The sequence below is a fragment of the Pelophylax lessonae genome (genome assembly GCF_965119305.1).
Source record: "Pelophylax lessonae genome assembly, chromosome: 3".
Classification (NCBI taxonomy): domain Eukaryota; kingdom Metazoa; phylum Chordata; class Amphibia; order Anura; family Ranidae; genus Pelophylax; species Pelophylax lessonae.
Genome location: NC_138770.1, coordinates 606,116,036 through 606,138,960, shown reverse-complemented (window position 1 = coordinate 606,138,960; position 22,925 = coordinate 606,116,036). Strand labels below are relative to the sequence as shown.

The following is a 22,925-nucleotide window of genomic DNA, read 5'->3' as shown; positions in this document are numbered from 1 at the left end:
CAGGCGGTCCGTTCTCACCATAGAGGAGAGCAGGGCTGCACACAGATCGGAGACAGAGCAGATATCTGCCTGCTCAGCGGATCGATCCGCCGCTGAGCAGATCGGACTCCGTCGGGCGCACCGCCAGTGTGAAAGGAGCCATGTTCAAATAGCAAAACAATAAGTCACAAGTCTAACACAATGCACTAAGCAGGCAGGCACGGTTGCTATTAGATTGGGGAAGATGTAAGATCTAGGGCAGCGTTTCTCAACTCCGGTCCTCAGGGCACACTAACAGGTCAGGTTTGCAAGAAAACTGAAATACATCACAGCTGATATCATTTGCTGCTCAGTGATTGCAGTATTCTAGTCTGCATCTCCCCAAGGTAATACTTAAAATCTGGCCTGTTAGTGTGCCCTGAGGACCGGAGTTGAGAAACACTGATCTAGGGGAAGGCTGGGATGGGCATGCCCTTTACAACTTCAGTCCTGGAGCCATTTTTTCAATTTTTGCACACATTAAAATGTACATTTAAAGTGTTACTAAACCCACAACAGTGATGTCACTCTGCATATGCAGTAAGGCATGCTTGGTATACTCATTGTGGAACCTAAGGGGTTAATCCTATGCAATGTGTAAAAAGGCTGTTTGATCCTGTATGCACAGATCCTCCCTTCCTTCCACTGTCCTGATAATTTCCTGATAACAAAGAGCCTATAGAGTCAGGCTGCACATACTCAGTTTGGGGTGTATTGTGAGGTTTTGTTTTTTTTTTTCTTGGAAAAGGGCATGTGATCAGCACAGGGCCAATCAGCACTGTCCAGACAGAGGGTCAGGGCTCTTGCAGTCCCCACAGGACAGTCAAAACTCCTCCTACAAGCTTTAACCAGTGCTTGGCTGGACACTGATAGAAGTCACAAGACTGATTGCATTTCCATGTTGTGCCTCCTGTGGGAGATCAGATGTAGTGAATGCAGGGTCCTGGGTTTAGCAACACTGAGGCCTGAAAACTAGTTAAAACCCTCAAACAGCATATTGTATACTTTCTGAAAGCAGAGGCCGTGGAAAATAAAATGGTGGTAGTTGCAATTTTTTTTTTTTTTTTAACGACACATGACCTTGGCATAACAGTTTATCAAACCCATATTTTAGGTACAAAATACACTACAATTATTTTAGTGCACACAAACAATATACTACCCAATGTTTTGGTAAAAATACAAAAGTTGAGCTTGTGTCAAGTAAATACTCAACGTGTCAAGCTTTAAAATTGCATGCAACAGGTCACCAGTTTTAGAGTAACCATAAAGAATGGGCCTGGAATTATTGCTCTCACTCCAGCGTGCGCAGTGATATACAATGAACAAAATTATAAAAACGTTAACGCTTTTGTTTTTGCCCCCATTTTTCATGAGCTGAACGTTTTAAGACTTTTTCTATGTACACAAAAAGGCCTATTTCTCTCAAATATTGTTCACACATCTGGCTAAATCTGTGTTAGTGAGCACTTCTCCTTTGCAGAGATAATCCATCCACCTCACATGTGTGGCATATCAAGATGCCGATTAGACAGCATGATTACTGCATAGGTGTGCCTAATGCCCTGTACACACGTTCAGATAATCGGACGACTTATCGTTCACATTTTGTTGCATGATACTAACATCGAATTCAACAATGCGTACAAACCGTTGAACTTTGTCGTACGATTCGGGAAAAACGTCCTGGTTGCTTAGCTACGTATCAGATGGTGCAAAACAAAAACAATGGCAGCCAAGCTTATTCCATGCTATTTTAGGGTTTCTAATCATGGGCGGTCTCTGTCGATCGATTTTTAGCAGACGCATAGTGTACTGACGTTCGCAGGGCTATCGTACGACAGAAGTTTTCCTGTTTGTCCCTTCGGATTTTGTTGGAGCAACTGTCGTGATTGGCTGTCGAAAGCTGTGTACTAACGATCAGATTATCATGCGATCAGGTTGAAAGCGAGTTTTATCATACGATTATCAGAACGTGTGTAATTAGGGGTATTAGGCCACAGTAAAGGCCACTCTAAAATGTGCAGTTTTACTGTGTTTGGGGGGGGTCCAAAAACCAGTCAGTATCTGGCGTGACCATTTGCCTCACACAGTGCAACACATCTCCTTCGCATAGAGTTGATTAGGTTGTTGATTGAGGCCTGTGGAATGTTGGACCACTCTTCAATGGTTGTGCTAAGTTGCTGGATATTGGCAGGACCTGGAACACGCTGTCATATACACTAATTCAGAGAAATCCCAAACATGCTCAATGGGTGACGTGTCCGATGAGTATGCTGGCCATGCAAGAACTGGGATGTTTTCAGCTTCCAGGAATTGTGTACAGATCCTTGCAGCATGGGGCCGTACATTATGCTGCAACATGAGGTGATGGTCGTGGATGACTGGCCCAACAATGGGCCTCAGGATCTCAACACGGTATTCTCTGTGCATTCGAAATGCCATCAATAAAATGCGCCTGTGTTCGTTGTCCATAACCCCACTAGCCACCATGGGCCACTCGATCAACAACATGGACATCAGCAAACTGCTCACCCACACAACGCCATACATGATGTCTGCAATCTGCTCTGTACAGTGAAAACCGGGATTCTCCAGTGAAGACAACACCTCTCCAAAGTGCCAGATGCCATGGAATGTGAGCATTTGCCCACTCAAGTCAGTTATCACTGCAGTCAGGTTGAGACCTTGACGAGGATGAGGAGCATGCAGATGAGCTTCCCCGAGACGGTTTCTGACAGCTTGTGCAGAAATTCTTTGGTTATGCAAACCGATTGTTGCAGCAACTGTCCGGGTGGCTGGTCTCAGATGATCATTGGAGGTGAAGATGCTGGATGTGGAGGTCCTGGGTTGGTGTGGTCACACGTGGTCTGCGGTTGTAAGGCTGGTTGGGTGTACTGCCAAATTCTCTGACACGCCTTTGGAGATGGCTTATGGTAGAGAAATGAACATTCAATTCACATGCAAAAAGCTCTGGTGGACATTCCTGCAATCAGCATGCCAATTGCACGCTCCGTCAAAACTTGCGACTTCTGCGGCATTGTGCTGTGTGACAAAACTGCACATTTTAGAGTGGCCTTTTGTTGTGGCCAGCCTAAGGCACATCTGTGCAATAATCATGCTGTCTAATCAGCATCTTGATATACAACACCTGTGAGGTGGATGGATTATCTTGGCAAAGGAGAAATTCTCACTAAAACAGATTAAGGCTGGCCATACATTTTCAATTTTCTTGTACAATTTTCTGTTAGATTTACCAAAATCCATATAATATGAGGTCAAACACTTTCAATTGTATCCAATTAGGCGGGCATTTGTACTACATAGTTGAAGGTAGATCTAAAGAAAATTGTACAAAAAAAGTCTTAAGACAGACTTGTGAATAATATTTGAGAGATATGGGCCTTTTGTGTACATAGAAAAAGTCTTAGATCTTTGAGTTCAGCCCATGAAAAATGGGGGAAAAAAAGCGTTGCATATATTATATATATATATATATATATATATATATATATATATATATATATATATATATATAGTGTGTGTGTTTTTTTTTTTTGGGGGGGGGGGGCATTCACCATTTTTGTACATAGATGTCCTATCGTGTGTGTGTGTTGAGAAACTTTAAAAAAGAAAAAAAAATGTACTTTTTTTTTATTTGTCCCTTTAATAAAACCAATGGGCTCTTATGTGATAGAATATAGGTTATTTTAATGGAAACATCAGGGGTCTATTGGACCCATGATGTCTCCCCTGAACCCAACACAGATTGCACACTATTACCTGCTTCTACGGCCAGTGCTGTCGGAGAATGACAGCTCTTAACCAGGAAGTGACAATACATGTCGCTTCCTAGCTAATTCAGAAAGCTAGGTGACTCTAGTGGGGCAGCCCCATAACTGTAAGCTTAGAAGCTTGTTTAGGTCTAGGGGACTGGAAAAATGCAGTTTTACTTCCAATCCACTTCCAATCCTCTGCCAAGGAAAGCTCCCTTCATGTGGCTAGACCATTCCCCACAACCTCTTCTCCCCTGTGCTCTGGCGGTCACAGGTCCTCAAACATCAAGTACAATGTTGAGCTCATAATCCTGCAGTAAAAGTGAGGGCACTGAGAAATAGTCCACTGCTGGATCAGAGACGTGTGACCACTGCCAGGAAAACAGGATGGTTACGGTTTCTCCCCCCCCCCCCATCTCCTAGATCTTAAGAGCTTTACCTATCCCAGGGATAGGCCTTAAAAAGTAGATCTAAATCTAATGAAAGAAGATAAAGCAGAACTCTGGGCATAAAAAGCAGTCGCCTATTCTACTCCTGGACAGTGTACACTTTATCTTCAATTCCCTAACCAAATACCTTTTTTTGTAATGTAACGCAGTAGTCACATGACTGCACCGGTCCTCCTTCCTGTAGTAGGGCAGTGGACAGGAAGCAATAGTGATGCAGGTACTACATTACCCAGAAGTCTGTGCACTTTAAGATCCTGTGGGCATGCCGCTGTACTGTTTGGGCCCAATGTAAAAAGCCACTGGCTGCATCAGGTCATCACCCCTGTAGTAATGAGAACTATATGGTGTGTTTATTTGGCAGCTGGCCATGATGGGACGCAGCAGATGAGGCTTAATCTCACACAACCAATGCAGAGTACACAAAAAGTGTCCTGCACGCAGAACCTACAACTGCAGGGGGAAAAAAAAAAAAAGGGACGTTGGGACCCCTCTGCAGTAAAAATGTGTAACACAAATTAAAACTGGGGTTCTGCTTTAGAATATTCTTAAAAGTGATTTAACTTTTTTAATCTGCAGCTTTCATTAAACTAATAGCTGACGATTATGCCATTTCCTGTTTTAGGAAGTTACCTTGTCACAGCCCCCTACAAATTATCAGGAGCATATGTGATAGGAGGACAAGGCAGAATCACAAAGACAGTTGTCACCACATTACTGAAGGTGAGTGAACAAGGATCTTCATGGCAGGATGACCAGGGGTTTTATTTAATGAACAACACACATCAATCACTCAGCACTAGACTTGCTGTCGGCAAAGGAAAATTGTATGCAATCAAAATTGGATAGTGTATAAGGAACAAATGTTAACATGAACCGCCAGCATGTACATAAAAAAAAAAAAAACACACTAGCATACAATAAAACCAATGAGGACTGAAAATAGGTGTATGCACGCACATATATTTGACCATATAAGAAAAAGCCCCAGAGGTAAACTGAACAAAAATCTATGAATAGACAACATGGCTACTGTGGCTGAAACAAGCCTGCCTCCCGAAGTGGGCGGGGAACCCGAACACCAACAGAAGAAGGGTTGGGAAAGAGGAGGTGCCAAGCCGCCAACAGTGTATGACAGTTTTATTCAAAATGACAAATGTACAAAAAGAATGCAACAACAAACACCCATGGTAACAGGAATGTAAAGCTCCATGTGGAGCGGCCAAAGGGAAGTCCAATCTGTGCTGGAGCCGCTGCGGGAAGAGTTCCAGGGAGCTGGGCTACCGACGGGGGAACAGCCACAAGGAAACGGTGCTATCAAACCCAAGGGCATTGCAACTAACTAGGAACGCGTTTCAGAGACCACGCCTCCATAAGCAAAGGCTGATGGTGTATTCTGGCATTCCAGATTGGTTACAGAATCTTTGGGTTAGACAGCTCTATTTCCCTTTGGCGGTTGCCCGGCGGTAGCACAACTCCCTGTGCCTCTGTCATCACAGCAGCTCCAGCATAGATTGGACCTCCTGTTACCATGGATGTTTATAAGTGTCTTGTTATTGTACACTTATGTCATTTTGAATAAAACTGTGCTATACCTTTTGCGGCCTGGCACCTCCTAGTCACCAGCCCTTCTATTATTTTCATAAAATCTAAAAAATTAACAAGAGAAACATTTAAAATCAACATGTTAAAGCTTATGAGATTTTAAAGATTGGGTTAGATCTACTATAAAATATATTTTTCAGTATGTTCAGCCTCATGCCTCACTATATACAGTTTCTTAAAGTGGTAGTAAAGCCTGGATTTTGATTTTTACCTACAGGTAAGCTTACCCGAAGGTTAAACGAATAATCTCCTAAACATGCAGTTTACGAGAGATTCACCTGGTTGGCAGATGGTGACTTCAGTGGCGCATACGCTGTGAAGGAACGGCATACCCTCCTTCAGAGCTCTGTGCTATGGTTCCTGCACAGTGTGACGTCATCGCAGCTAGGCCACTTAATTGGCCACAGCCCGCGATCCCGGAAGCAACACCGGGTGAAGATAGAAGCCTCTGCAGTGGTGACAGCTCTCACTTCTGGAGGCCTTCATTTTAAGATAAGTCTTTCATAATGTGCTAGTATGTGATGCCTTTACCTTGCAAGAAGAATTTTTTTTTTTTTTACAAGTTTACTACCACTTTAAGTAAATATTGTTTATAAACTTCTTCTAAAGTTTCTTACCTGGAGACTCTGCCAGCAAAAGCGGTTTCAAGCCAACACCACTAAGCCATTGCCTTGCAAATAGCAGCACTGTTGTCAGCAAGCGCATTTATTTACCAAAGGTCTGCCTGACCTGATAGGCAACACAAACGCCAACTGAAGGAGTTCACAAGGCAAGATGACAACACTGTTAATCGGGGCTCGACAAACCCTAGGCGCCAGAATTCTCCCCACACCCTGCACGTGCCGCTCCGCTATGTATCCAGGGGCAGGCATAGAGGGTGTTGCCGAGTAGAGGCGAGGGAGAGGAGCAGACACAGGATGTGATGTCACTTCTGGGTCCCCGTTCAGTTTCCCTGGCCATCAAGGACCGCAATGAATGTAATGCAGTGTAATGTGCATTACATTAACTAGAGCACAGAAGAGACATGCAGGGTCTTTTAGACCCTGGATGTCTCACTAGAGAGAACCTGTCAAAAAAAAAAAAAAGAAGATCACATAGGGGACTTTCCCATGTGATAGAAAAAAAAAAACGGAGACAGTCCCACATATATGGACGTACAAACATACATGCACCAACGTGGCACCTATGCCTAAAAACGTTGATTACAATACATGTTGCATATCGCCACGCACACCGCAATGAGAGCAACAATATTAGCACCAGACCTTCGCAACGCTAAACTGATGACCTAAGGAGGGCTTTTAAAGCACTGTCTATGGAAAATATAGGATACCAACATGTTGGGTACATATTTACTTGGTGCAACCCCGGCTTTTATATTTTAGCAACTAGTACTGCTCTTGGCAGGTTTTCAAGGTAAGAAACTTTGCAACAGATCCATAAAAAACAAAAAACAAACACTGTATACAGTGAGACATGATGCAAAATAAATGTTGGCTTTACATATACTTTAAGTTATTGTACATTATGTAGAACCTACGGGGGAAGTGCAACACCTGGAAAAGGGTCTGGTCACAAGCACCCCCAGAAATTCAGCTCACCAGCAGTTTAAAAAGTATTGCATACTTTGGATTGAGCCGACCCTGTAACATAACAGACACACAATGGTATAGTTGCACACTTCCCCCAAACTCTGGAAGCCCACCTATAGAACACAGAGCAAGTTCTATTGTTGTTCTCACATATCTAGAGGGGCACAGACCACTCCGCTGGCTTCCTGACTGTACAATGTGACTCCTGCTGGCACATACAATACATATATAGGAGTCATCTGAAAGAAGCCACAGGAGCTCGCAGTGCAGAGCAGCAATTATGCTCTACAAAATTATCCATGTGCATTTCCCTCGGTGAGTTCACTACAATTCCTGCTTGTACTAGGAAGAACTCAAAGAATACAAAACACTCATTGTGACCTCTGTCAAAGAAAGCATCTAAGCACTATTTACACGGATAGTCGTAACATAAAACAAAGTAACTTTGGGGAGAAAATAATTGAAAAAAAAAAAAAAAAAAAAAAAACGCCTTAGGGCTCTACCAATATGGCCCCGCATTATTCAGTATCCTGTGAATTAAACTAAAAGTACAGTCGGCTTTTGTGGCTGATGGCTTGCAGTTCTCAGTGAACTGGAAGTTCACTGATGAGCATCCTCATAGTACATTGATTTTTGCTGCCATTCAGTAACCTGCATCAGAGTTATGGGCAGATAGCTTAATGAGTGTCTGCAGGATCCACACATTGCATCTGCTGATCGTTACACTGCTATGCTTTAAAGGCTGCAATGTAAAAAAAAAAAAAAAAATCATTATATATATATATATATATATATATATATATATATATATATATATATATATATATATATATATATATATACACACACACACACACACAGTGGGTACGGAAAGTATTCAGACCCCCTTACATTTTTCACTCTTTGTTATATTGCAGCCATTTGCTAAAATCATTTAAAGTGGTAGTATCACGATTTTTTTAACTTTTAACTACAGGTAAGCCTATGAGAAGGCTTACCTGTAGGTACAATTAATATCTCCTAAACCGGCACGGTTTAGGAGATATTTGCAGTGCATGCAGCCGCTCGCACGAGCGGCGCATGCGCTCTGAAGGTCCGGCGGACCTTCAGCTTCCCTTGCCGGCAGCTTGCCGGAAAATCGCTCCCGCGCGCATGCGCGGGAGTGACGTCATTGCGGCTCCGGCCAATCACAGCGCCGGAGCCGCCGAACCCGGAAGAGACGCCGTGGGATCATGTCAGCGTCCGCAGCGGTGTCCGGGGGTCCGTGACGGGGCTTCGTTCTAAGGTAAGTAATTCATAATGAGCTAGTATGCGATGCATACTAGCTCATTATGCCTTTGTCTTGCAGGGTTTGTTTTTTTTTTCCCCTGGGTTTACAACCGCTTTAAGTTCATTCTTCTTCCTCATGAATGTACACATAGCACCCCATACTGACAGAAAAACACAGAATTGTTGACCTTGTTGCAGATTAAAAAAGAAAAACTGAAATATCACATGGTCCTAAGTATTCAGACCCTTTGCTGTGACACTCATATATTTAACTCAGGTGCTTTCCATTTCTTCTGATCATCCTTGAGATGGTTCTACACCTTCATTTGAGTCCAGCTGTGTTTGATTATACTGATTGGACTTGATTAGGAAAGCCACACACCTGTCTATATAAGACCTTCCAGATCACAATGCATGTCAGAGCAAATGAGAATCATGAGGTCAAAGGAACTGCCTGAAGAGCTCAGAGACAGAATTGTGGCAAGGCACAGATCTGGCCAAGGTTACAAAAATATTTCTGCTGCACTTAAGGTTCCTAAGAGCACAGTGGCCTCCAAAATTCTCAACTGGAAGACATTTGGGACGACCAGAACCCTTCCTAGAGCTATCGGGGAAGAAGAGCCTTGGTGAGAGAGGTAAAGAAGAACCCAAAGATCACTGTGGCTGAGCTCCAGAGATGCAGTCAGGAGATGGGAGAAAGTTGTAGAAAGTCAACCATCACTGCAGCCCTCCACCAGTCGGGGCTTTATAGCAGAGTGGCCCGATGGAAGCCTCTCCTCAGTGTAAGACACATGAAAGCCTGCATGGAGTTTGCTAAAAAACACCTGAAGGACTCCAAGATGGTGAGAAATAAGATTCTCTGGTCTGATGAGACCAAAATAGAACTTTTTGGCCTTAATTCTAAGCGGTATGTGTGGAGAAAACCAGGCACTGCTCATCACCTGTCCAATACAGTCCCAACAGTGAAGCATGGTGGAGGCAGCATCATGCTGTGGGGGTGTTTTTCAGCTGCAGGGACAGGACGACTGGTTGCAATCGAGGGAAAGATGAATGCGGCCAAGTACAGGGATATCCTGGACAAAAACCTTCTCCAGAGTGCTCTGGACCTCAGACTGGGCCGAAGGTTTACCTTCCAACAAGGCAATGACCCTAAGCACACAGCTAAAATAACGAAGGAGTGGCTTCACAACAACTCCGTGACTGTTCTTGAATGGCCCAGCCAGAGCCCTGACTTAAACCCAATTGAGCATCTCTGGAAAGACCTAAAAATGGCTGTCCACCAACGTTTACCATCCAACCTGACAGAACTGGAGAGGATCTGCAAGGAGGAATGGCAGAGGATCCCCAAATCCAGGTGTGAAAGACTTGTTGCATCTTTCCCAAAAAGACTCCTGGCTGTATTAGATCAAAAGGGGGCTTCTACTAAATACTGAGCAAAGGGTCTGAATACTTAGGACCATGTGATATTTCAGTTTTTCTTTTTTAATAAATCTGCAACAATGTCAACAATTCTGTGTTTTTCTGTCAGTATAGGGTGCTATGTGTACATTCATGAGGAAGAAGAATGAACCTAAATGATTTTAGCAAATGGCTGCAATATAACAAAGAGTGAAAAATTTAAGGGGGTCTGAATACTTTCCATACCCACTGTATATACACACACATATATATATGCCTGCACGCCATGTCCAGTGATTTTTTTTTTGATCATTACGGCTTAATACACTTGTAAGTATGTTACTTCTGCATAGGGTCTTTGATGAGTTTGCATACCTAACTAGATACCATGTCATATATTCCTATACTTGATTACGTTATTTTATGTACGCTCTAGACCCATCCATAGCATCCACTCCAGAAGAAGTGAGATATTCTCACGAAACGCATTGAGCTTAAAGCGGAGTTCCAGCTACAGAATCTTTTTTTTTTTTTTTTTTTTATATCCCCCCCAAACAGTGACCCTTAGACCTCTATACATCCGCTAATCCTGTTTCATACATTGTAATAATACGTTTGCAAGTATGAAATCTTACTTTATAAAAATTCTTGTGAGCGCCGCTATCTTTGTCCTGGATCGCCGAGTCCGTTGTGGGGGAAATGCCTACCCTGCTTCCTGGTTGGAGTGGGCGGAGGCCGGTGAATCCAGTGCGAAATCTCACGCATGCCCAGTACTATGTACTGTGGGGTACTGTGCTGCGCCTAACATCGCGTCATTTCCTGTTTGGAAATCACGCGATGAGAGGAGCGGACAGCCGCCTTCGTTACCGCCCATTGCATCCTGGGAGCCACGAGTAAGAGCTCCCAGGACGCACTGCGGGACAGGAAGTGACGGCGCGGGACGCAGCCGAGGAAGGAGGAAGTGGATGGTAAGGTGAGTATATTATCCTCTCTAAAAAAGTAAAAAAATAAAAATGCCGGGAATATCCAATTCGGGCTCAGGAAAGGATAAGGAAGCAGATGCCATAATATCGGCAGGCATGATTTTGGGGCTGGAACTCCGCTTTAAGATGCCTCAGTTTTCCCATGCATTTTTTTCGATTGTACCTACAAGCATGTATATGTATATATATATATATATATATATATATATATATATATATATATATATATATATATATATATATATATATATGTGTTTTATGTTACTTTTGATATACATATGGCCACACTTGACGATTTGCTCTATTATTAATAAACTATTTTACATCATACATCTGCCTGGCCCCTGTGTGTCCACTTCATTTAAAGTCCCAGGGCAGCCTTCTTTCCCTTTTGGGATGTTTTTGAATAGAAAACCTCCATTTACAGAATCTTAAGCCCCATACACACACGCAGATCGTCGTCATACAAATGTTCGTCTTTTCTCCCCGGGATGTCGGTGTCTGTTGAAAAGTGCAAAGACAGCACAAGGACAGCACAAGAATTTTGTCCGCAGACTTCAGCTGACTGCAGAAGTGATGTCATGTAATGGTTAACTTTCCCTGTGTTTTTTATTTTCTGAGCATGCCCAGTCTTGCAAATCTGTGGTCTGTCGGCTGATTTCTGTACTGACAGGCAAACAATTGTCCGTTCTGGTGTCTGCAGACAAAAATTTTCATGTTTGCAAGAAAGACTCTTGTCCGCAGATTGTGTGCAGACATCTGTCGGAGGCACCATACTAACACGCATACAATCGGCAGATCTTTCGTCCGCCGACGTTTGTATGACGACGATCTGCGTGTGTGTACGGGCCTTAATACACACAGTTATTCCAGAGGAGAGCAAACAAAATCACCATATAAAAGTAGGTTTCAATCACTGGTAAAGAAAACCAGAGGTTATCTCTACAATGGGTAAACACACAGCAATAAAAACCTAAGGGGGAGTTTGAACCATTCGGCACTCACACCAAAAATATATAATTTTTTCAATTTCAAGTGGAGTGGGGAAGTCCTAATGTCTGTAGGTTCTGCAGTTACCACTCACCTGGTGATCCTGGATCTTCCTGCCCACCACCCGGAACGTATTGTTTCCTGTATGGTGATAAATATGGACTCTGCTAAATCCTGTAGAGCCGCCGGCTGGTATCCATTTCTTGTTGGCATCGTCGTACACCATAACAGCAGCCCGGGCCTGGCAGATGCTCTGTTCACTGCAAGGACACAAGAAGAGGCAATGGTTATTGTAAAAAGGAACTGGACTGTATTCTTACATATTTTCAGTTATAACATTCAGAAATCATTGTTAAGGTGAATTATTTTTACACTTGATGTAGCTTTTCTTCACAGTTTATACTTGTAGGCATTCCCTTGTCCCTGTGTGCCAAGCTTGCTGAACAACTGCTGAGATCAAATCAAAGGATAAGTGACATATAGCATGTGTTGCTTCTCAATGGTCAGAGCAGATGCAAGGTTCCAACAAGTGTTCACGAAAACCCTCAGTACCAACTCCCTGCAGAGTTCTACACCCTGTAAATCTGTACACAAACAGTCAGCTGCACACCAATGAGGTCACAACATACTTGGCTTTATATATAAAAAAAAAAAAAAGCTTAGTTGATAGAGGTTTTCTATGTGACCTGTTCACACCAAAAATGCTGGTGTGATGTGCTGTCCAGGAAAATTCAGATTGCTGCATTTTGCTGCAGTGTGTTGGACGGTGCCACAAAAAGTTTGAAAAAAAGTAACTTTGAACCCTATTTAAACAACTTGTCTCCCTCGGTGACAGACTCCAAGGAGATTTCACTCAAATCTTCTGGTCATGCCGTGTCATCATACAATATTGGGAGTCAATAGCCCTCATCATCCATACAGTCTCCAGAAGGGTTTTTTCCACTTCTCTACATACTGGGTTTGGTCGAAGATCTAGCCCCTATGGGGACTGCTGGGGCTCCTATTCTACGCCAGGAAGGACGTCACTCTCACATGGAAGAAGCCCACTACTCCAACGGTCACATTTTGGAGGAAGCTGGTAAATACTGCTCTGCCCTTATATAAGAACACTTCCTACAACAGAGGGTGCCTCAAAAAATTCAACAAAGTATGGTCTAAATGGCTACAGGATGACTCCATGGCACAAGTGTTGGAAACTTCTCATTATGCGATAACCCTTATGTTCATAATATTTCAGGTTGGTGAAGGAAAGGGAGGGAGGGGCGATTGAGGCATTGTCGGCTGGACCGAGAGTGAGCTTTTATCCCCCCCCCCCTCTCTCCTGAATGGCTGACTTTGATGGATAGCCATGGGAGCAAATGGTGCTGCAGCTGTATCTCAGCCAATCAGGAGGGATAGTCCCGGATGGCCGATGGACATCGCTGGACAGAGATGAGGCTCAGGTAAGTATAAGGGGGTGCTTGGGAGGCTGCTTCACACAGAAGGCTTTTTATCTTAATGTATAAAATGCATGAAGATAAAAACCTTCTGCCTTTACAATGCCTTTAAGAATGCAGCTGTATGGATAGACACTGACAAGTATAAGTCTGAACCGAGTCTGAACCGAGTCTGAACCGAGTCTGAACAGAGTCTGAACAGAGTCTGAACAGAGTCTGAACAGAGTCTGAACAGAGTCTGAACAGAGTCTGAACAGAGTCTGAACAGAGTCTGAACAGAGTCTGAACAGAGTCTGAACAGAGTCTGAACAGAGTCTGAACAGAGTCTGAACAGAGTCTGAACAGAGTCTGAACAGAGTCTGAACAGAGTCTGAACACTTGTTGTGAAGCTGTGACTCAAAAGTATTGAAGCCACTGGATAAGCATGACAGCCTGGCAACTACCCTTTCTTAGAAGGGGCTGGCAATGGCTGCCCGCTTATTTTTCTCATGACTAGTAAAAGACCCATGGCTCTTGTGATCCTCCCAATACTTTTTAGCATTATGGGGAAAGATGGATGAAAAAAAAAAAAAAAAAAACACACTTGAGAAAAAATTCTGTATGCATAGTTTTAAAACTCTGCCCCACCCCCAACAGTGGAGATGCCTCGCGCTAGCCCACCTAAGTATTCACCTATGACAAAAGTCGCAGAGCAGTTTAATAGGTTACTTCTTTAGTTCTTTTGCCCCCCCCCCCCCAGGGGGGAGTGTTGAGGGTGTACGGTATTTTTTTCTGAAAAGGTGAACTTGCACTCTTTGTACCCCCTCCCATTATCATAAACTCATGGTTTATTTTCTTTCCCACCGCTCGGTTCGGAGCGGGGAGCCAAAAAGGAAAATCCTGTAGTTCCAAGCACGGAGAAGCAAGCGACCTACTCAAAAGGGATAGCATTGGGCCAATCAGTAAATTACACAGGGCTTTCCTTTTACTCCCAGCTGCTTAAAACAAAATTAAGGTATGTGATGCTGGGGGGGGGGGGGGGTCACTAAAGTGAACAGCAGACACTCCCACTGGAAGCCTGAATTCATCTTCCATCTGGTATATGAAAACTGAACAAAGACTCTTTAAAAATCTCAGTCTTTAGAAAGAGTACTAAAGGGTGTGTTCTATACAATATCTCACAAATGTGAGTACACCCTTCAAATTTTTCTAATAACTTTTTCATGTGACAACACTGAAGAAATGACACTTTGCTACAATGTAAAGTAGTGAGTGTACAGCTTGTATAACAGTGTAAATTTGCTGTCCCCTCAAAAAAACTCAACACAGCCATTAATGGCTAAACCGCTGGCAACAAAAGTGAGTACACCTCTAAGTGGAAATGTCCAAATTGGGCCCAAAGTGTCAATATTTTGTGTGGCCACCATTATTTTCCAGCACTGCCTTAACCCTCTTGGGCATGGAGTTCACAAGAGCTTCACAGGTTGCCACTGGAGTCCTCTTCCACTCCTCCATGACAACATCACGGAGCTGGTGGATGTTAGAGACCTTGCGTTCCTCCACCTTCCGTTTGCGGATGCCCCACAGATGCTCAATGGGGTTTAGGCCTGGAGACATGCTTGGCCAATCCATCATCTTTAATCTCACCTTCTTTAGCAAGCCCGTGGTCGTGTTGGAGGTGTGTTTGGGGTCATTATGTTGCAATACTGCCCTGCAGCCCAGTTTCTGAAGGGAGGGGGGGGGGGGATCATGCTCTGGTTCAGTATGTCTGGCATTCACGGTTCCCTCAATGAACTGTAGCTCCCCAGTGCCGGCAGCTCTTATGCAGCTCCAGACCAAGACACTCCCACCACCATGCTTGACTGTAGGCAACACACACTTGTCTTTGTAATCCTCCCCTGGTTGCTGCCACACGCGCTTGACACCATCTGAACCAAATAAGTTTATCCTGGTCTCATCAGACCACAGGACATGGTTCCAGTAATCCATGTTCTTAGTCTTCTTGTCTTCAGCAAACTGTTTGCGGACTTTCTTGTGCATCATCTTTAGAAGAGGCTTCCTTCTGGGAGGACAGCCATGCAGACCAATTTGATGTAGTGTGCGGCGTATGGTCTGAGCATTGACAGGCTGACCCCCCCCACAACCCTGCAACCTCTGCAGCAATGCTGGTAGCATTCATACGTCTATTTACCAAAGTCAACCTCTAGGTATGACGCAGTGCATGTGCACTCAACATTTGGTCAACCATGGCGAGGCCTGTTCTGAGTGGAACCTGTCCTGTTAAACCGCTGTATGGTCTTGGCCACCGTGCTGCAGCTCAGTTCCAGGGTCTTGCCAATCTTCTTATAGCCTAGGCCATCTTTATGCACAGCAACAACTCTTTTTCAGATCCTTGGAGAGTTCTTTGCCATGAGGTGCCATGTTGAAATTCCAGTGACCAGTAAGAGTGATGACACAAAATTTACCACACCTGCTCCCCATTCACACCACAATTTTGAAATTTCTGCTCAGGGGTGTACTCACTTTTGTTGCCGGCGGTTTAGACATTAATGGCTGTGTGTTGAGTTATTTTGAGGGTACAGCAAATTTACACTGTTATACAAGCTGTAAACTTGCTACTTTACATTGTAGCAAAGTGTCATTTCTTCAGTGTTGTCACATGAAAAGATATAATAAAATATTTACAAAAATGTGAGGGGTGTACCCACTTTTGTAAGATACTGTATCTGCTTGATCTTTAAAAACGCTGCTCCACCAGATGTCAGCACTAAGGAGGTGACAAATCTGACATTTCAGCTTCTTTTTAAGTGACAAAACCCTGTGGCTTCCCACTCATGAAGCAACGGGACACCACAGTACCACAAATGTGTCATGTCACAAAAGGATCTATTAACCAAAACCACAGGTGCATGCAACGAACAGCCTCATAAACAGCACTAAAGGGGAAGTGGAGAGAATATATATTATATATACACTCCTACATTTCCTCAATACACACGTAGGCTTTGCTTCCTGGTTGTACCATGGCGATCCTCTTAACCCTTCTGTCACCAGGGGTCACGGATGCCAAGGCCAATTTTAGCAGCGGCAGCATGCGCTGGTTAACCAGGACCATAACAGTGACTGATGTGTCTCCCTAAATGATGTCCACATTATTATTAATGATCTACAAGAACTGGTACTTATTTACTGGTATTTTAAAACATTTCCTTCTTTCTTTTTAATTACAAGCTGGTAAATGAATAAGACATTTTAAAAAAAAATAATTAAATATCATTAACAAGTAACCGCTTATAGCTTTTTCTTTATTAATGTATTTTTCTCTTTTCGCTTTAACAGGTGGCTGCCGATGTGCCATGCCAAGATGATAGCTCAGCTGGTGGGCTGTTGTCAACAAACCAATGTGCTCACCATGATTGGCTGTCAAAGCGATCACATAATCAGGAATTATGCGGATTGGCTGTCAATTGCATGTTTGCCCAAACCACCATCAATGGCAGTGGGGTTACAAGCAAATGGTGGGACATCATTAAAAGAGAAGTACAGGGTTTTTTCGTTTTTTTTTTAGAATCCATACTAAAGCTGGATACACACTATCCAACTTTTGTGGTTAGATTTCCTTCAGATTTACCTTTTCTTTGTAGTGCAAGGGCCTGCCAGATTGCATACAAATTGAAAGTGTTTAGGTTTGACCTCATATTATATGGTTTTGGTAAATCTAAAGGAAAAAGTCTTCAGAAAATCTTATAGTGTGTATGGCCCATTACCTTGGTGGATGTAGCATCTATCCCACACTGGCTCTAGGACAGAGCCAATGATCAAACATAGGTGATGCTCAGTTCTCAGTGAGCTAGTGACTGTTCGTAACCGACTCTGTTCTACGCCCCCCCCCCCCCCCCACAGGCTCACTGGAGTGCCGGGCTATGGAGGGGGCAGGTGGGGCTGGCTCAGGCTATCAGTGGGTCGCTGAGAGGCTGAGCCCGATGCCGGTCCAGGCTCCTGGGTGAATCCCGACGATCTTTCCCCAGTCTGGACCGGCTCTGTAAAGTCAGCCGACCGCAGGCTTTAGCTTGCTGTCAGCTTAAAACAGGTCGCAATCTTTCCAGAGTCAAGACCGGCTCTGTGACGTCAGCTGACAACCGTCAGTTCAAAACAGGTCTCAGGAGTGCAGAACCAACTGCATTCCTGTGATCCAAAAGTACAGCCCAACGAGTTTTGGCTGTACTCCTTTAAAGCCAGTCCCCCCCAGTAGATCAAGCTTGTTTTCTCTTCTTGGGTAAGGAGGATTTTAATAGCGAGGAAAGCATGGTCCCACAGGATTCCTATCTGCCAGTTGTGCTAGTGACATCCAGTCTCCTCCTCCGGTGGTGCCAACAAACCCTCACCTAGCAGCAACCGCTGGTCCTACATTGGGCACAACATAATGCCTATTTTCTCAACTTGTCACCATCATGTACATTCTAATGGGAGCGCGGGCAACATTTTATTGGCCAGTTTAGCTTTATTGACAGATCACCCTTTTAAGTAAAATTGTATCACAAAACAGCGCTTTTTCTTTGCAACCATGGTAACAGTACCCAACCTGTAGTCTGCTCATGATTTCCCATCCCCCCTGCTGCGGCCAGTCTCTGAGCTCTTCTGAAAATTCTTCACCAACCTCTAAGTCAGGATTACAGGCAGCTTATTGCACAGAGCAGGGAGCCCCCCCATTAGCATGTTTTTTATCGATGTTGGATGCCAGGGTGCAACCATTCCTTATTCGAACACTCAGATCAAATAATTATAGTGAACATAAACCTTCAAAATGTAGCCGTCATTTTCAGCAAGGGCCCTGGAAAAGCTCATTTCAAGAGAAGGCAAAAAAACACATCTGAAATCCTTACAATGTACGTAGGATAAATGATTCAATCTCCAATGAGCTGGAGTTCCCCTTTAACCCTTCCAGCCTTTGTTTTGGAAGGGAAAGCCACCTGTAGGATTATGAGTCACAAACCCAGTATACATTGGAGAGAATCAGGGACTCGCCCACAGAAATGTCAATGCAGACTGAGATCTATGTTTAATACACGGTTATTAATAACACTCTGCTATGCACGCTTTCCAAAACGCACAGAAAGCAGCTCAAACATGCCGTGCATGCCCAATGCAGGCCTCAGAAGAATCCAAACATCAGAGATGGCACACAAAAAGTTTCTTTAGTCCTTAGCAACATGTTACAAGCTAAATATAGGTATCCTTTAAAGGGTTACTAAAGGCTTACAATTTTTTTTAAAATAACAAACCTGTTATTACTTACCTGCTCTGGGCAGTTGGTTTTGCACACAGCAGCCCTGATCCTCCTCTTCTCGGTTCCCCTACTGGTACTCTAGGCACCTCCCCCTGCCAAGTGCCCCCATAGCAAGCTGCTTGCGTTGGGGGCACTCATGCATGCTCACTTCCAAGCTCTGCATCCCCTTAAGAGACACAGACTGAGGCTCAGCGCCACCCCTTCCTCACTGGATGACTTCTGTCTGAGCCAATGAGGAGGCAGAGAACCAGGACAGTAGCTGCTCTTATGCAAATCACTAGATCGAGATCATGCTAGGGTAAGAATTTTTTTTTTGGGGGGGGGGGGGGGGGGTTATTGCATACTTGCAGTACATAGGTCCAGCTTGGCATAATGCAAGTATGCATCTCTACTTGAAGGGAGCGAACAATCTTAGTATTTGTAGCTACCACAGTTCTAGACATGATCTTCCAGGTCCTGTTTAACAACATGCCAACCAGCCGATGCCTATATATGGCGGAAGGTTCCCGCGAATTGCCGTACCTGTACTGCGGTTCGCAGGAGCGTTCCTGGGTGCGCGTGCACGCCCACTCGCCAGCAGGGAAGCCGATCAACGGGGCCGACGGCCGCGATATCTGCCAGAGCACCCGCGATCGCTCCCCATGAAGAGAGAACAGCAGTCTGCTGTTGTAACGACAGCAGACCGTTCTCTCAGGAAACAATACAGAGCCCCTGTGTGCCTCCTATTTAGGAACAAAGGTCTCTGTATTAATTTCACAAGCCCACACCTCCCCTTACAGTTAGAAATCACCCCCTAGGCTCACATTTAACCATTTGATCCACCCTGGGTTGACCCCTTCCCCTGCCAGTGTCATTATTACAGTAACTGTGCATATTTTTAGCACTATTACTGTAGTAATGTCACTAGTTCCCTCAAAAGTGTCAAAAATGTCAGTTAGGGGTCCGATCTGTTCGCCGCAATGTCGCAGTCACCCAAAAAAAAAAAAAAAAAGTCAAACAGGTGATCAAATACCACCAAAAGAAAGCTCTCTATTAGTGGTGGGGGGGGGGGGGGAAGACATACATTTTTTTTTAGGGTACAGCGTTGCACGACCGCGCAATTGTCTGTTAAAATAATGCAGTGCCGAATCGCAAAAAATGGCCTGGTCATTAAGGGGGGAAAATCTTCTGGTCCAGAAGTGGTTAAGATTGTGACATCAATGTCTATCCTCTACACCCCCCATCCATCCAATCTGAGAATGCTTTACATTCATTGAGAAAAACACAAAGCAATCTCTGAATGGCACCCATGCCAAGCGTACCACCTACTGTGTTCAGAATGCAGCTGTCTAGCACAGGACCCAGAAAATAGTGGAGATCAATGGAGTAGTGGTATCTACCACAGTCATTCCCAGCTTCAAGGAGGGATCTCACCGGTATATGCTGCACCAATTTAACTATGTAAAAAAATCAGTGCCTGGAATGCCTCTAACAAAAATATTCTTTTTTTTTTTCAAAATTGTTGCTCTTTGTTTATAGCGCAAAATATATAAAAAAAAAATCGCAGAGGTTATCAAATACCACCAAAAAAAAGCTCTATTTGTGCGAAAAAAGGCATCAATTTTTTTTTGGTACAGCGTCGCATTACCGCGCAATTGTCAGTTAAAGTAACGCAGTGCTGAATCGCAAAAAAATGGCCTGGTCATTAAGGGGGTAAAACCTTCCAGTCCAGACATGGTAAATAGACCTTTATGGAATAATTTTATTATAAGAAAATGCATTAGGGAAATATTTTAATTTAATACAACATTTACATGTATTCAGAATGGTTGGAAGGACGCTTTGTAAAGTACTTGTATCAATATGAAAATTGGAATGCGAGGTAGAATATCTAGAAATTAAGGTGACACAGGAGCAGTGAAACCAATTTCGGCAGTTCCAGTGTCCTTCCTGCCTGTTTAGGTATTTATAGCGTGGTGTGCGACATCTCAGAAGAGTCTCCGTTCCAAGTCGATGACTCTTATGAGGAAACGCAACCGGTGGAGCCAAAGTCTGATGTTACTACGCACCAGTCTGCAGACAAGGTCCGCGGCTGTAGGTTTTTGCCTTCTAATGTGTTTTTTCATGTAAGTGCAATAATCACCTTTTAATAGATGGTAATTATAGATACTGCTTTATGAAGTCTCCTTCTTAAACCCCCTATGCTGAAGAATACCGATGGTGGGATTATCCAAGGAGTCAGGATATTTTAGGCAATACTGGATTGAAGCCGACACCTTACCAGGAAGGATTGGCTTTTCACAAAGCCCTAGGAGTGAACTACTCCAGCTGGTCTATTTTGATACAAACGCATCAGATCCCTATAATTTGGGATCCATCTTTTCTGGCAAGAGGCATGCAGTGGTCCGTGTTTGAGAAAGCACCAGTGCTGTGAATCCCATAAGGGCACTATAATATAATATATATATATATATATATATATATATATATATATTTATTAATTGAACACTCAGTATTTGTCATGTTTTTAGGTTGTTTTACATATTGCAGCACCTTCACATACACACATATTTATATTATTTTGGGTGAGCGCGAAATATATCTTTTTATACATTGAAGAATTATACACTAATTGCCTATATTAAACCAAGACAATAAATGAGCAAGGTATGACATTAAAAATAAAAATAGCTCCAGTTTTTTTTTTGTGTTTATTAAAAGTCAGCAGCTACAAAAAGAGTAGGATGCTGACTTTTAATAAACAGACACTCTTCTGTCCCAGGATCCAGTGATGTGGTCACCTGAACTGTCGCTTCTCTCCCTGGCATTTAAAACGTGGGCACCCGGCTGTGACAGCTTACTGCCTCACAGCCGGGTGCGGGTTGCGCTAAATGGTCGGGCAGTCCTCTGGGACCTGTGACGTGTCCCAGAAAACTGCACGGAGGGAGGGGGGAGAGGAGAACTTCCATCCGAGCGGAAGTGGGAACCTGTCAAATCTAGGAGGACATCCCAAATGTGGCAGGGGAGGATTGATTACAGGAAAACCTCCCCTTTTGGGTGGAACACCACTTTAAATGCTGCCGCAGCCAGAGGAGGGGCGTACTTTATTAGAGGCAACTTATTTTTTACTTTGCAAATGTACAAAATAGTTTTTGGTCATACTTCCATCTTAGACATTCAGCTGATATGAATAGGTAAAGTGAAACCAGGCCCTATTATCTAAACTATAAGACCCCTTAACACCATCGTCTATTACAGGGGTCTCCAAACTTTCTAAACAAAAAAAAAAAAAGGCCCAGTTTACTGTGCTTCAGACTTTGAGGGGCCAGACTGTGGCCAGTTAAAGTAGAAAATGTCATGGAATCAGTGGGAACAATAGGAATTGTGCTCCATCATTGGTTTCAGTGGGAGGATCAGTGAGAGGAATAGTGCCCCATCATTGGTGTCAGTGAGAGGAATAGTGCCCCATCATTGGTGTCAGTGGGAGGAATAGTGCCCCATCATTGGTGTCAGTGGGAGGAATAGTGCCCCATCATTGGTGTCAGTGGGAGGAATAGTGCCCCATCATTGGTGTCAGTGGGAGGAATAGTGCCCCATCATTGGTGTCAGTGGGAGGAATAGTGCCCCATCATTGGTGTCAGTGGGAGGAATAGTGCCCCATCATTGGTGTCAGTGGGAGGAATAGTGCCCCATCATTGGTGTCAGTGGGAGGAATAGTGCCCCATCATTGGTGTCAGTGGGAGGAATAGTGCCCCATCATTGGTGTCAGTGGGAGGAATAGTGCCCCATCATTGGTGTCAGTGGGAGGAATAGTGCCCCATCATTGGTGTCAGTGGGAGGAATAGTGCCCCATCATCGGTGTCAGTGGGAGGAATAGTGCCCCATCATCGGTGTCAGTGGGAGGAATAGTGCCCCATCATTGGTGTCAGTGGGAGGAATAGTGCCCCATCATTGGTGTCAGTGGGAGGAATAGGGCCCCAAGGGCCGGATAAAAAGGTATGTAAAGTGCCACGCTTGGCCCTCAGTTTAGAGACTACTGGTCTGTTACAATTAATTTTTATTTATGGTGGAGTCAAGGTAACCTTGAGAACAAGAAAAGTAATCATGAAAAATTAAACTTATTTGCCCTCTATGCTTATTTCCTCATTATAACCCAGACACAAGTAC

At 43.9% G+C, this 22,925-nt stretch overlaps 1 protein-coding gene across 2 annotated transcripts in view; it reads right to left on the bottom strand.

Moving 5' to 3' along the window:
• The window catches only part of ENAH (ENAH actin regulator), a 195,036-nt gene that overhangs the window by 105,697 nt on the left and 66,414 nt on the right, over positions 1-22,925 (bottom strand). For both annotated transcript variants that reach the window (XM_082251233.1, XM_082251235.1), the window contains exon 2: positions 12,172-12,337. In XM_082251233.1, coding sequence (XP_082107359.1) covers positions 12,172-12,337 — 166 coding nt within the window. The remainder of the gene's footprint in view (positions 1-12,171; positions 12,338-22,925) is intronic.